This window comes from Erythrolamprus reginae, chromosome 9 (assembly GCF_031021105.1).
Source record: "Erythrolamprus reginae isolate rEryReg1 chromosome 9, rEryReg1.hap1, whole genome shotgun sequence".
NCBI lineage: Eukaryota > Metazoa > Chordata > Lepidosauria > Squamata > Dipsadidae > Erythrolamprus > Erythrolamprus reginae.
The window spans coordinates 13,799,751-13,815,136 of record NC_091958.1 but is presented as its reverse complement, the minus strand read 5'-3'; the positions used below and the strand labels follow the sequence as shown (position 1 = coordinate 13,815,136).

The 15,386-nt window shown below is 40.5% G+C and overlaps 1 protein-coding gene across 2 annotated transcripts; it reads left to right on the top strand.

Moving 5' to 3' along the window:
• The first annotated feature begins 875 nt into the window (after positions 1 to 875).
• On the top strand, positions 876 to 12,443 carry LOC139171892 (C-signal-like). Of its 2 annotated transcripts, XM_070760385.1 has the most exons (7): positions 2,376 to 2,912; positions 4,599 to 4,650; positions 6,311 to 6,498; positions 7,789 to 7,947; positions 10,823 to 10,952; positions 11,956 to 12,063; positions 12,236 to 12,443. In XM_070760385.1, exons 1-6 carry the CDS (start codon positions 2,757 to 2,759, stop codon positions 12,042 to 12,044), a joined length of 774 nt encoding a protein of 257 aa, XP_070616486.1. In that variant the 5' UTR covers positions 2,376 to 2,756; the 3' UTR covers positions 12,045 to 12,063; positions 12,236 to 12,443. The 2 variants fall into 2 exon arrangements, with proteins under 2 accessions (XP_070616485.1, XP_070616486.1); XM_070760384.1 differs by lacking the exon at positions 10,823 to 10,952 and having other exon boundaries at positions 876 to 2,912.
• The last annotated feature ends 2,943 nt before the right edge of the window (positions 12,444 to 15,386 follow it).

Here is a 15,386-nt window from a genome sequence, read left to right as displayed (position 1 = left end):
GTTTTGCTTCTTCCCATGCCACGCAGTAACAAAACACCTGAAAAAAATATACCCTAAAAGCTGAAAACAAAATGGCGACACATGCGCAATGCCAGAAACTAGGGTTGTGTTTATATGCAGAAGAAAAAAAGGGGGAGGGGAGTTTTGAAAAAGAAATTTATTCGATTTTTAAAAATTTATTCGATTTTTTATGCCGCCCTTCTTAGACTCAGGGCGGCTTACAACATGTTAGCAACAGCCTATTGCCCCCACAATCCGGTTCCTCATTTTACCCACCTCGGAAGGGTGGAAGGCTGAGTCAACCTTTGAGCCGGTGCTGAGATTTGAACTGCTGACCTGCAGATCTAGCAGTCAGATTTAGTGGCCTGCAGTGCTGCACTCTACCCACTGCGCCACCTCAGCTCTTTAAATAAAAAAGATGGCGGCCTCGACCAACCGGCACCGACCAATCCAGTTCTGTGACATCATTGTGACAATACCAGGTGGTCGCTACCAGTGTTCCCTCTAATTTTTTGGGGGGGTGGGCGGAAAAGTATAGTGTCTGAGCGGCAGTCCCTTCGGGACTGGGCGGCACAGAAATAATTAATAAATAATTAATAAATAAACAAACAAATAAATAAAAAAACCACCCTGTTTTGCCTCAGAGAATTTCAAAATAAAATACTGTACTGTGTGTCTATAACAGTGAGCTCATAATAGGGCAACTCTATCAATATCAAAATGCCACTTAAATAGTTGAGCTAGTTTCAAACTAGATTTTTATTTTCTTTCTCTCTTCCTTACTCCCATTCTTTTTCTTTTTCTTTTCCTTCCTCTCTTTTTTCTATCTGTTTCTCTCTCTTCCTCTCTTCCTCTCTCTCTCCTTCCCTCTCACTCTTTCCCTCTCGGCTTCTGGGCAGGTTTGGAAAACTCTGACTTGATGATGATTTTTAAGTGAGCGATTGCTCACTGCTCAGCTTAGAGGGAACTATGGTCGGTACCGGTTTGGGCGAGTTGGTTTGAACCATGAGGAACCCACCTCTGTTAGGAGGCTTAGGAAGATTAATTGTCATCGCCATAACAATTGCCATAACATTAGAAACATAGAAGACTGATGGCAGAAAAAGACCTCATGGTCCATCTAGTCTGCCCTTATACTATTTTTTGTATTTTATCTTAGGATGGATACATGTTTATCCCAGGCATGTTTAAATTCAGTTAGTGTGGATTTACCAACCACGTCTGCTGGAAGTTTGTTCCAAGAATCTACTACTCTTTCAGTCAAATAATATTCTCTCATGTTGCTTTTAGCACTTTAGCACTTATATACTCCTTCATAGTGTTTTATAGCCCTTTCTAAGCAGTTTACAAGTGTCGGCATATTGTCCCCAACAATCTAGGTCGTGATGGCAAACCTTTTTTCCCCTCAGGTGCCGAAAGAACGTGGACGCGCGCTATGGTGCATGTGAAAGTGCCCACACCCATAATTCAATGCCTGGGGAGGGCAAAAACAGCTTCCCCTGCCCCCCCGGAGGCCCTCTGGAGGCCAGAAACGGCCTCTTTCCAACTTCTGGTGGGCCCAATAGGCTCATGTTTGACCCTCTCCAGGCTCCAAAGGCTTCCCTGGAGCCAGTGGAGGGTAAAAACGCCTTCCCCCATCCCCTCGGAGGCTCTCTGGAAGCCAAAAACGCCCTCCCAGGTCCTCTATGAGCGAAAAATCAGCTGGCCGGCACACACATGCACCTTGGAGCTCAGCTAGGGCAACAGCTGGCGTGCCAGCAGATATGGCTCCGCGTACCACCCGTGGCACCCGTGCCATAGGTTCGCCATCACTGATCTAAGTTGTGATGGCAAACTTACGGCACATGCCATGGGTGGCATGCAGAGCCTTTTCTGCAGGCACGCAAACTGTTGCCCAGTTCAGCTCCTCCACGCATGTATGCGCGCCTTCCACTGGCCAGCTGATTTTGGGGTATCTGCCATGCATGAGCGGGGTGCATGCAACATATGTGTGCATGCACTGGGGTAGGTGAGAGGTTATGTGCCCATGCGCAGGAGTGGGGGAGCACGGGGTGGGCGAGGTCTTTCCTCGGCCCATTTTTGATCCCAGGTGGTTGCATGGACATCTGCTAAGCTCCAACAGGGCAGTGGGTACGACACTCCCCCATGCATATACTATTTTATTGTTGAGTGTCCTTTAAGTCAAATAAATTGGGCGACACATATGACATATCAACATAGAATTAAACAGTATATTTTGGCTGTTCAGCAATAGTAAATAGATAGGGAAATTGTATTTCTTTGACTATCGTTTTTGTTTAGGGGGTTTTAGGGGTTTTGTTGATTGTTTATTGGGGGGGTTAATATTGTTTTTTATTGTTTTATACTTATATTTGACTTTGTTGTGTACTATTTTATTGTTGAGCGGCATATAAATCAAATAAATTGGGCGGCATATAAGTCAAATTGGGTGGTTACATAAGTCAAATAAATTAAATGAAATTAATTATAAAGTATCTTACCTTCCGTGGAGCAGTAGCTAGTCCTCCAGAATGTTCCTACAGTTTACAAGTAAACAATGCTGCTTCTTGTAATAAAGAAATTTTTTTGTGGTGAGCTAACCGGAGTTGCTAAGAGTTTGCAGCAAACGAATTTAATAAGAAATACAATTACTCGGAAGATCTAAAGGTGGGTGTTGTCCGTTCATTATAATGCTACGTACCACCTTGAGAAGGTTCATTTAGAACATACCTTTGAACGAGTTGGAAGCAGAAGAGATGGCCCAGCCTGTTGATTTCTGTGTTTTCAGCGTTCTGGTGACAGGATCCAATCGGGGGATCGGTCTGGGTCTGGTGAAGAGGTTTCTGGAGCTGCCTTCTCCACCCCAATGGGTCTTTGCTACAACCCTGGACCTGGAAGGAAAAGAAAACAAGGTAAGGATGAGTTAGCCCAGGATGGCTTAGAAATAATGGTTCAGAATTTGAACACCCCAGGAATATTCTGACCCACAAACTTTACACACCAATTTTCTTTCCATTTGCAGCAGGCTGTGCTAAGTAAAATGAAGATGGAGCTCATTCTGTTTAAACAGCATAGACCGCCTTCTGCTGCACGAATCCCAGCGACCAGTTAAGTCCCACAGAGTGGGCCTTCTCCGGGTCCCGTCAACTAAAAAATGTCATTTGGCGGGACCCAGGGGGAAGAGCCTTCTCTGTGGCGGCCCCAGCCCTTTGGAACCAACTCCCCCCAGAGATTAGAATTGCCCCCACCCTCCTTGCCTTTGGTAAGCTTCTTAAAACCCACCTCTGCTGTCAGCCATGGGGGAACTGAGATATTCTTTCCCCCTAGGCCTCTACAATTTACGCATGGTATGTTTGTATGTATGTTTGGTTTTATAATAAGTGGTTTTTTTAGTTGTTTAGTATTGGATTGTTACACGATGTTTTTTATCACTGTTGTTAGCCGCCCCGAGTCTGTGGAGGGGGGCGGCATACAAATCCAATAAATAAATAAATAAAGTTTTTCTTTTTCCTTAAATTCTGTTGACTTTGGTTATTACGCATTAACTTTTTTTCACTGCGTAATTCCCCCTTGTTTTCTTCCTTATCTAGCATATTTTTGTTTCTTCTTATATTCAATCAGAAAATATTTGTTTTTTAAAAAAAAAACAGTGCCATTCAAAGCGGAGGAATACAGTTACATAGAGGAAAATAACAAACAAAATAAATTAAGGCATAATGCAAGAGGTGAAAAGAAGGTGTAATTCATATCAAAGACATTCATCATGCACTTCTATGATTATTTTAATCCTATTCCATGGGCAAGCTATCTCATAAATACTCTGCTTAATGCCCAGTATTTTCTACAGAGGGAAATGTGAGTGGATCAAGTTACAGTACTTCCTATTAATAATGGCTATTTTGCTCCTAATTGTCAAGGGTGAATTCAGATCTGAGCCATTTAGAAAACTTTGAATCTGCAGTAGAGTGTGGAGGGTTTTCGGGGGAGCAATTCATGGTTGGGTTAGATGAAATGGACTAAGATACTACAGTGTTCCCTCGATTTTCGCGGGGGATGCGTTCCGAGACCGCCTGCGAAAGTCAAATTTCCGCGAAGTAGAGATGCGGAAGTAAATACCCTATTTTTGTCTATGAACAGTATCACAAGCCTTCCCTTAACACTTTAAATCCCTAAATTACAATTTCCCATTCCCTTAGCAACCATTGAGATTATTACTCACCATGTTTATTTATTAAAGTTTATTTAAAAAAAATATTTATTAAAGGGGGATGAAAATTTGGCGATGACATATGATGTCATCGAGCGGGAAAAACCGTGGTATGGGGGGGAAAACCGCAAAGTATTTTTTAATTAATATTTTTGAAAAACCGTGGTATAGACTTTTCGTGAAGTTCGAACCCGCGAAAATCGAGGGAACACTGTACTGTACATTGCATTAAGCCTTAATTTCTTTTGTTCAGTCAAAAATGTTGCACATCTAATAAAGCAGAAATTGTACACTATTCCTGCTTTTGAGAGTGTCCTCTTTACCATCCAGCTCATATCTTTATCTCTAAATGTTAACTCACAGAAAAATCTATGATCTCCTTTTTACCCAGGAGTTGAGAGAGTTGGCTTGTAAATATCCGAATCTGGTGGTGTTGCAATTAGGTAAGTTTCTTTCCTTTTGAATTTTATTTTTTATTTTTCCTACAAAACAAAATTTTCAAGTTTTCCTCTCACGTTTATTATACATTTTTTTCTTATTTTAAATCCTCCTCAATATTTAAATAAAATTTAACCTTAGCGCCACAAATATATCTATTGGCTAACTTTCGGATATGCAGAAACTCGCTAATTATCAACATTTTCTTCAACATTAAATTAAATTTGAAAATTATACAAGTCTTATATAAATTTTTTTTTAATAATAATTATACAAATGTTATAATATCCAATAATTCACCTACTATTATATAATTTACTTCCCTTCTTCCTTTCTAAATTTATCATCAAAATTTAATTTTCTCTTTTTGTAAAATTGAAAAACCTTATATCATGATTAATTATACACAATTAATAATATTGATGCAATTTAGTCAATTAATATTTGTCCTATTATCCCTCTTTCTTTCCATTACAAATCTTATATAGAAAGCCTTTTAAAATAATAGTTACACACATTTTATTACATTCCATCAATTGCACCTCATATAATATCATTTACTTCCCTTCTTTTTTCCTACATTCTTCTCTTTTAAATTAAATCACCAGAATTTAATTCATGTTTCATAATATATATCATCATATGCCAATCTTATATAAAAACCTGATTAATTAATTAACCATTAATAATTTTACACAATTAATAATATTGGTGTATTTAAATCTGTTAATGTATATCTTATTATCCCTCTTCCTTTCCATTGCAAATTTTATATAAATACCTTTTAAAATAATAATTACACAAATTTTCTAAATTCATCAAATTTTATAAATTTCATAAATTCATTTATAAATTCATCAATTGCACCACTGTAATGTAACTTATTTCCCCTCTCTTTTTTTGTATGTCATCATATTCTAATCTGATATAAAAACCTTTTATCATAATTAATTATACACAGTAAATAATCTGAATACAAGTACCGGTAAATCTATTCCCATATATTTTATTATGCCTCTTCCTTCCCATTAACCTTCTCCTTTTCATCCATTCTCTTTTGGTCTCTTTTGATCTTCTCTCCCAGGCAATCTACAATTTCTTTTCTAATCTTTCTGCTGTGGCTTCTCTGCTAATGGTGATGAGTCGCCTTTTCATAGCTGCTGGTTGAGAGGCTGGCTTTCTGGGGGGGGGGGTGTTTGCAAATCCCCCACACACATCTGGGATCTGGGGTTGGAAATTCAAGCCACCAAATAGAAGGTTCACATGCAATAGCTCTTCCTCCTGTTTGCAATGGTGATTGGTACATTATGTGTTTATCTGGTGGCATAAGGCTTTATAGTGGTTTTTAAAGTTAGCTAAGTCTGCACTACTATTACTACTAGTTTTTTCTCATCACTTCCTCCCACATATGACTGTATGACTGTAACTTGTTGTTGTATCCTATTGATTGTTTCTTCATTGCTTATTTGACCCCTATGACAATCATTCAGTGTTGTTCCACAGGATTCTTGGCAAATGGATTCTTTTCTTTTATGTACACTGAGAGCATCTGCACGAAAGACAAATTTCTTGTGTGTCCAATCACACTTGGCCAATAAAGCATTCTATTTCAGGAAGCTCTTTGCCTTGCAACTACATAACTTCCTGTTCCTGTTTTTTCCTTAGATGTCACCAAACCTGAAAGCATCCAAGCCGCTCTGAACGAGGTGCAGAAATGTGTCGGAGAAGGTGGACTGACCATCCTATACAACAATGCCGGCATTTTCTCCAACAACGATTTGCAAACTGAAAATGCCAAGGTTATGATGGAAGTTTACTCTGTCAATACCATTGGTCCACTACAAATGAGTCAGGTTCGTTGATGAACGAAAACCCCTTTCAATGCAAGGAAGACTGCTTGAATTAAAGAAAAAAAGATTGAGACTTTGAATTTAGTATAACTCTGGGGCACTGTAACACTGCAATGTAGAACGGGGAAAGGTTCAAAGATAAGCAGAGACCATCGTAGGAGTGAAGAAGCCAACTTTATTCTAAGAGCAAATGCATCAAAATCTCTCAGGCAATCAATCAAAACCAAACATCTTCTCCCCAGCCAGGTTTCTTATAGGAATGTTATCACTATACAACTTTCAGCTATGTACATGCGCAGTTTACATGATGTGGTCATTCACACACAATGAACAGTACAGTATTTATACTGTTGCAAATGCTTGGCAGTAGGCTTTGAGGTGTCAGCAAATACACTCCTGTTACATTTTGCCACAAGCTAGAATTTCCCCAGGGCTGTTTGTTTGCGAAGCTTAGAGTTCAAAACTCATGCTAACTTATGCTAACAGCATTAATTATTTATTTATTTATTTATTTATTTATTTATTTATTTATTTATTTATTTATTTATTTATTTATTTATTTATTTATTTATTTATTTATTTATTTATTTATTTATTTATTTATTTATTTATTTATTTATTTATTTATTTATTTATTTATTTATTTATTTGGATTGGATTGGATTGGATTGGATTGGATTGGATTGGATTGGATTGGATTGCCGCCCTTCTCCGTAGACTCGGGGCGGCTAACAACAATAATAAAAAACAGCATGTAAATCCAATACTAAAACAACTAAAAAACCCTTATTGTAAAACTAATCATACATACAAACAAACATACCATGCATAAATTGTAAAGGCCTAGGGGGGAAGAGTATCTCAGTTCCCCCATGCCTGACGGCAGAGGTGGGTTTTAAGGAAGGTGCTCCCTTCCACGTTTGAGCACTTCCTCAAAAGAACTGTGAACAGAGCACCTAGATGTGGCTATGGATCATATCTGGGCATGCCCAACCATGTGACCTTAGACCTACATGAGGAATACTACACTGCAATGCTCAAAACAACAAAATAGAAATTGTGCATGGATTTGGAATCAGGTTGACACATTAGGAGTGGATGTTCCCTTTTAGGGAGAGTTGGATAGTAGCAGTTTTCCTAGGTGTGGTCAGGGCAGGATAAGTCTATGAAGATCTTGGAGAAATCTACGAAGGTGATTTGAAGATCTTGGAGAAGGAGATGGAAGACTTTCCCTGTCATTGCTCCTTTTCCTAGAAATAACTGCAACTCCTTCTCTTTTCTTTTCTCTGCAAGGCATTCCTACCCCTGCTGAAGAAGGCAGCCCGGAGGAGCCCATGTCAAGGACTGAGCGCCAGCAAGGCAGCCATTATTAACATGTCCAGCATTGCAGGCTCAATTGAACTTATGGCTCATTTTGACCAATATCAAGTAGTTGCATACCGCTGTGCTAAGGTGAGTTTCCTACGTGGACTTGTCTGTAGGTATTGAGACCTCCCTTTTCATCTATAAGAGCATCTGCTCATTCTTCTGTGTCCCATATTAATCAATTGCTGAGACGTAACCCTATTTCGTGTCCCAACTCTGGATCGGTAATGATACTTTATTACTGTCATCTGTTCTCTTCTACAAGCAGTCTCCCCAATTTTGATGCAGATGGCTTGTATGAAAGTGCTCCCTTCCACGTTTGAGCACTTCCTCAGAAGAACTGTGTTCGAATTTAGTGGGAAAGGATTCTTTGGAAAAAAAATATCATTTGTTTTTTTTTTTAGAACGATTTACCTCTAATGTAAGGACTGAGATAAAGAAAAGAAAAAGGTTGTTTTTGTACTAACCAAAATGTTACCCTTTTCATTTATTGCATAAAAATCAACAACTCATCAAGAACAACGCAAAAAAAAAATAGAAGTGGGGATGTTTGCCTTGGGGTGGTAGTACAAATACTTATTTGCAAATAGCATCTACATTGATACCTGAATACTACTACAGTAGTACCTCTAGATACGAGCTGCTCCACATGCGAGTATTCCAAGTTACGAGCCACGACAGGAGCGAAATTTCTGTTCGACACCCGAGCTCAAATTTTAGGATACGAGCCGAGCTTCCACTAGGTGGCGCAAGAATCCTTGCTTCTGGTTATCTCGGCGGGGGGGGAAACAAAGTCTAAAGGCATTCGTTCAAGATCCGAGTTGATCCGACATACGAGCTCTGTTCTGGAACGAATTAAATTCGTATCTAGAGGTACTACTGTACTTTGAAACTCATCAAATTTGTAATGAATGTATTTTGGCATGAAAATTTTGTCCCAGTACTTGTTGTTTGTTTGGTGTCAGCTGTTTTGTGGCTCATTACATTAGTCCCTATGGGGGGAAAATTCTTTGCTACTCATCATAACTATCCGAGGTACCACTGTATTTAATGGGAAATTGTTTTGACAGGCCAAACAGGTTATTAAGAGGACCCTGACGCAGATTTTTTTTGCATGAAATGCAGAATAATTAAGTCGGTAGAGATTCTCAGTCATCCAGGTCGTAGTTGTCCCAAAGCTGTTTTTTTAGGAGGCAACTGGTCTTTCTTGTTTTTTCATTGAAGATATTTTCCTTCCCATTCGAGAAGCTTCCTCTGCTCTGACTGGATGGTGGGGATTGGAAGGATTGATATTCCGCTCCAAGTCTCCACTCCTAGTCTCCGGAGAGGGGCAGCATACAAATCTAATAAATTATTATTAATTATTATTATTCCTTGGAGACATGTGGTCATTTGCCCCTTTTAGAGGTTGTTGATGCACTTGGACAGCGAATGGCTGCAAAAAATTTGGGCATGGATTATTTTGTGGGTGTGGCTTACTAGCCATGCGACCAGGTGGGAGTGGCTTAATGATCATGTGACTGGGGGGTGGCTTAAAGATCATGTGACTGGCTTAAAGGTGGCCAACTTGATGTCATTCAAATCAAGGGTTTGGGTTAGGATTAGGAAACCTGGCCTCTCCTCGCCTGAAAGAGATACAATTTCCCTCTCTATTTACTCAGAGAAATACAATTTCCCTCTCTATTTACTATTACTGAACATCCAAAATATACTATTTAATTCTATGTATATATGCCTGTACATAGATATTATGGTACAGGCTTGACGTAAGGTTCAATTTCTCATCTTCTCACATACCGTGTTTCCCCGAAAGTAAGACAGCGTCTTACTTTCTTTTTATCCCCAAAAGCCTCACTATGTCTTACTTTCGGGGTATGTCTTATATTGGAAAAAAATTGTCGAATTTTTTGTTTTAACCATAAAATTAACATTTAGACGCGGTGACGTATGGAGGGGGGCGGCGCGGAAGTGGGCAGGAGGCGGCGCTCATTAAGATCAGAGGGAGGTGGCAGACGCGGTGACGTATGGAGAGGGGGACGGTGCGGACGTGGGCAGGAGGCGGCGCTCATTAAGATCAGAGGGAGGTGGCAGACGCGGTGACGTATGGAGAGGGGGACGGTGCGGACGTGGGCAGGAGGCGGCGCGCAGCTAGATGAGAGGGAGGCTGCAATACCCCCGTGTTTCCCCGAAAGTAAGACATATGTCTTACTTTCGGGGTACGGCTTATATTAGCCGACCCCCCTGAAACCCCCAATACGTCTTACTATCGGGGAAACAGGGTAGCATACGAGACACTGGAGAATATTGCTTAATTTTTTTTTAAAAACCCTGAAAGAAAAAGAAAACAAAACCAAGCCAAAACGATAGACAGCATTATTTGCTGAGGAGCACAGTAACATTTTACGGTTTTGTACTGAACCCACAAGGTTCAGTATGATAACAGATTAGGCAAGTAGCTCAATTTTCTTGAATTGCTATAAAAGTTCCGTTCTAGATAGTGATTAAAATGATTAAAGCATTTATGGGTAAAAACATACTGTTTAATTATTTCCTATTTTAAAAGTAATTAAGGGCCATACTAAAGTACTAGAGAAGGATGGACAATAAAAAAACTATTAAGTATTCAATAAATAATGCACAAACTTACCACCGCCACTGCGTCCCCACCTCTGTGGAGGCAGCAGCCTATCACTGTGTGGATGCTGTCAAAGTCCCTAGTGAAGACAATGTCCTCAAAAGGGGCTAAGAGCAACCCAGCCGTGTGGGGTCACTCACGAACGCGAATCCTAGAAAGAAAAACTGGACACATTCTCTCTCTGGGTGAAGTGACATGGTGTAGAGCCATGTACCCCTTTTTATTTGGGAACATAAGGAAATGGGGGATAATTACATATACGTGTCAAATGATACATCCAATAACATAACTTCAAACGTATCTTTTGAGTTCTTCCTTTTCCCATAGATATCAAGAAACAATTTCCTAGAAAACTCTTCCCAAGAACAGATGTTCCTCACACCTAATTTCTCTGAAGCCTTCTGCCTTATCTCACTAATCTTCCTTCATCACCCTGTCGTCCTGTTGTATGCTTCAGGCCAGTGATTTTCAACCTTTTTTGAGCCGCGGCACATTTTTTACATTTTAAAATCCTGGGGCACACCGCCAACCAAAATGACACAAAATGACACCCTAAGACACTCTCCTCTCTTTTTCCATCCCTGTCTCCTCCCCACCCTTGTGTGTGTGTGTGTGTGTGTGTGTGTGTAGACACTGTTGAACCATTTCCAAAAACAGGTGAGGGCTGGGGGGGGGGTTCTCTCTTATTCTTTGGGTGCTTTTTATCATATGCTTTAAATCAAGAGTCACTTCTCTCTCTCTATTGTTTCTCTCTTTTTCCTCTCATTCTCTGTCTCAATCATTTTCTCATTTCTCTTTTTTCCCTCCCCTTTTTGCTCATTTATCTCCTCTCTCTCTCTTGCTTTCTCTCTCTCTTGCTTTCTTTCTCTCTGACACTTGCTTTCTGTCTCTTCTCTCTTTTCTTTTTCTCTCTTGCTTTCTCTTTCTCACTCTTTCTCTATCTCTTTCACTCTCTCTCTCTTGCTTTCTCTCTCTCTCTCTCACTCTCTCTCTCTCTCTCTCAGCAAAAAGTTGTGAGATTGGAACCTGAGCTTCCTTTTTCGCGACACACCTGACCATGTCTCGCGGCACACTAGTGTGCCACGGCACACTGGTTGAAAAACTCTGCTTCAGGCAATGTAAACCCCCCCCCATTGATCCTATAACATCCTGTCCGGAGTGGTGAAAACTTTGTGAGATGTTTATTTGAGCCCTTTTGTTTCCCTGTTGTAATTGCCAGGAATGCAGATTAGGCAAGTTAGTGCCCTCCCTGTCCTGGGTTATAGAATCAGGGTAAGAGTATTTTTGTGCTAGAGGTCCAGATATATAATTATAATACAATCCTATTCTAACATATTTCATGCTCATCACTGCTCAACCCCGTTTAACATTTAACATTCAACATCCTATGTGTACTGTTTATTTCCATCGCATCCTTCCTTCCTTCCTTTACAGTTCTTTTTTCCTCCTCCTATTTGCAGACTGCCCTAAACATGCTCACCAAGTGTCAGTCCCTTGGATATTCAGCCGATGGCATCCTGAGTGTCGCCATGCACCCTGGATTAGTTAGTACTGCTATCAACCCACTTGTAAGTACTTTTTTGCATGGAAGTTGTGCCAGCACTGAAATCTCAAAATGGCCTCAGTCGGGGCAGCTTCACGATTGACAGGAGCTGCATTCTACGGATCTGTTTAGGGGGTGGTTCTGGGCTGGGCAAGACCAATTCTCTAAACTTCATGAGATCCATTTTTTTGTGGCAGCCGGAAATCAGCGTGGAAGAGAGTACCCAAGGCATCGTGGCTGTGCTGTCGAAGCTTTGTGACGAGGACAACGGGACCTTTGTGGATTATTTGGACCGTCGACTTCCCTGGTGATCCATCGGTCTCACCTTAATGTCGTTGACTCATAATAAAGTGAGAAGCAAATAAACAAACAGACGAATAAATAAACAACTGCGTGTCATGAAAATCTTGGTTCTGTTTTCTTTTTCTTTCAGGGTTTTTTTTAAAAATTAACCAATATTCTTCAGTGTCTTATATGCAATCCGAGAGGATGAGGAATTGAACCTTACGTCAAACCTGTACCATAATGTCTGAGCTTCAAATATTTTTTTCAGAACATATTCCTCAAACATATCCCTAGAAACACACATATGCAAATACACACACACACACACACACCTGCACTCAAAAAACACCAAATTACATGGCGACCTATTTATATTATATTGGTTACACTATCGAGGGACCTACGTTCGGCAGGGAAGGGCTGGTTGACTGTCCCACAGACACATACAGCAACATCAAAATTGGCATTATAAATAAACATTTATTAGTATTAGTATTATTATTGTCAATACAACACAGCAAATGAGATCATTATCCTGGATTTCGTATTTCATCATTAGTCGGGCGCTTCCCAAGTACTTCCCAAGCACTGCGTGATGTAGTGGCGAATTATGTGTGCTGATCCCAGTAAAACGGCTTTTTGCAATTGACAGATAGAGATTTTGTCAATTCCGATGGCTTTCAAATGTCTGCAGAGATCCTTTGGCACTGCACAAAGCATACTATACTGTACTATAACTCTGAGTTTCAAATACTACTTTTTTCAGAACATACTCCTCAAACATATCACTAGAAACACAAATACTATATGCAAATACACAAACACATACATATGCAAAAGTAGAGGGAAAAGAGAAAGCGAAAGAGAAAAGAAAAATAATTAAAAGAAACAAGAATCAGAGTCTTCAGAGAGGGGCGGCATACAAATCCAAGTAATAAATAAATAAATAATAAAATAAATAAAAAATAAGCAACTTCCAAATGCCTCTTCAACAATTATAAAGAAACTCTTTGTCTCTCTTACCTTTTTCGATATCATGGCATTGTTTATTCCATTCTTTTTTTAGTCATCAAATCATGTTTTGCGATTCCCATCAAAAACATCCACAAGGTTTCCAGTCACTGTTTGTTTGTTTCCATTTGTTTTATTGGACCTGTAATATTACGCAGGTGCCATTTAATGAAAAAAAAACTTTTTCCTGGTTGGTCCTCTGCCCCCTGCTATTCAATATCTACAAGAAACCGCTGGGTGAGATCATCCAAGGGCATGGGGTGAGGTATCATCAGTACGCAGATGATATCCAGTTGTACATCTCCACCCCATGTCCAGTCAACGAAGCAGTGGAAGTGATGTGCCGGTGTCTGGAGGCTGTTAGGGTCTGGATGGGTGTCAACAGACTCGAGCTCAACCCGGATAAGACAGAGTGGCTGTGGGTTCTGCCTCCCAAGGACAATTCCATCTGTCCATCCTTAACCCTGGGGGGGAATTATTGACCCCCCTCAGAGAGGGTGTGCAACTTAGGCGTCCTCCTCGATCCACAGCTCACATTAGAGAACCATCTTTCACCTGTGGCAAGGGGGACATTTGCCCAGGTTCGCCTGATGCATCAGTTGCGGCCCTATCTGGATCGGGACTCACTACTCACAGTCACTCATGCCCTCATCACCTCGAGATTCGACTACTGTAATGCTCTCTACATGGGGCTACCTTTGAAAAGTGTTCGGAAACTTCAGATCGTGTAGAATGCAGCTGCGAGAGCATTCATGGGCTTCCCAAGGTATGCCTATGTTACACCAATACTCCGCAGTCTGCATTGGTTGCCAATCAATTTCCGGTCACAATTCAAAGTGTTGGTCTTGACCTATAAAGCCCTTCATGGCATCGGACCAGAATATCTCCGGGACCGCCTTCTGCCGTATGAATCCCAGCGACCGATTAGGTCCCACAGAGTTGGCCTTCTCCAGGTCCCGTCGACTAAACAATGTCGTTTGGCGGGTCCCAGGGGAAGAGCCTTCTCTGTAGCGGCCCTGACCCTCTGGAACCAGCTCCCCCCTGAGATTAGAACTGCCCCCACCCTCCTTGCCTTTCGCAAACTCCTTAAAACCCACCTCTGTCGTCAGGCATGGGGGAACTGAAATATCTTCCCCAGGCCTATACTGTTTATGTATGGTATGTTGTGTGCATGTTTTTTAAATTATGGGTTTTTAGCTTTCTAATTATTGAATTTGTATTATATATTGTTTTCTGTTGCTATTGTGAGCCGCCCCGAGTCTGCGGAGAGGGGCGGCATACAAATTTAATAAATAAAATAAATAAATAAATTTGTTTGTTTGTTTAGTATGCTGCCCACTCCCGAAGGACTCTGGGCAACTTACAACAATAGATAATAGTATAAAAAAACAATTCAAAATCCCGTTAATACAATCATATGTCATGCAATCTTATTGTGGTTGGAACTGAAGAGTGTCAATTATTCACGGCCCCCAGGCCTGCCGGCAAAGCCAGGTTTTCAAAGCTTTCTGGAAAGCCAGTAGGGTGGGGCCAGTACAGATCTAATGTTTTAGAATCTTGCTCAGTTTCAAGGAACTTGTGCAAAAAAGGACCCATTTTGTTGTCCACAAAGGTGCAAAGTATCAAGCTTAGTTCTAAATTGATTCTCTCCTTGTTCAGCTTCCACCCGTTGTTGCTTCTTTCTTTCTTTCTTTCTTTCTTTCCTTCCTTCCTTCCTTGCTTGCTTGCTTGCTTGCTTGCTTGCTTGCTTGCTTGCTTGCTTACTTACTTACTTACTTACTTACTTACTTACTTACTTACTTACTTACGTACGTACTTACTTACTTACTTATTTATTTGTATGCCGCCCCTCTCTGTAGACTCGGGGCGGCTAACAACAATGGTAAAAAACAGCATGTAACAATCCAATTAATAAAACAACTAAAACCCCTTATTATAAAACCAAACATACCATGCATAACTTGTAATGGCCTAGGGGGAAGGAATATCTTAACTCCCCCATGCCTGGAGACATAAGTGAGTCTTGAGTAGTTTACGAAAGACAGGGAGGGT

Excerpts from the sequence above, each read along its gene's own strand:
- LOC139171892 (XM_070760384.1), top strand. The coding sequence starts at position 2,757 with ATGGCCCAGCCTGTTGATTTCTGTGTTTTCAGCGTTCTGGTGACAGGA. Across the intron at positions 6,499-7,788 it reads GTCCACTACAAATGAGTCAG|GCATTCCTACCCCTGCTGAA; the intron begins GTTCGTTGATGA and ends TTTCTCTGCAAG. Across the intron at positions 12,064-12,235 it reads GTACTGCTATCAACCCACTT|CCGGAAATCAGCGTGGAAGA; the intron begins GTAAGTACTTTT and ends TTTTTGTGGCAG.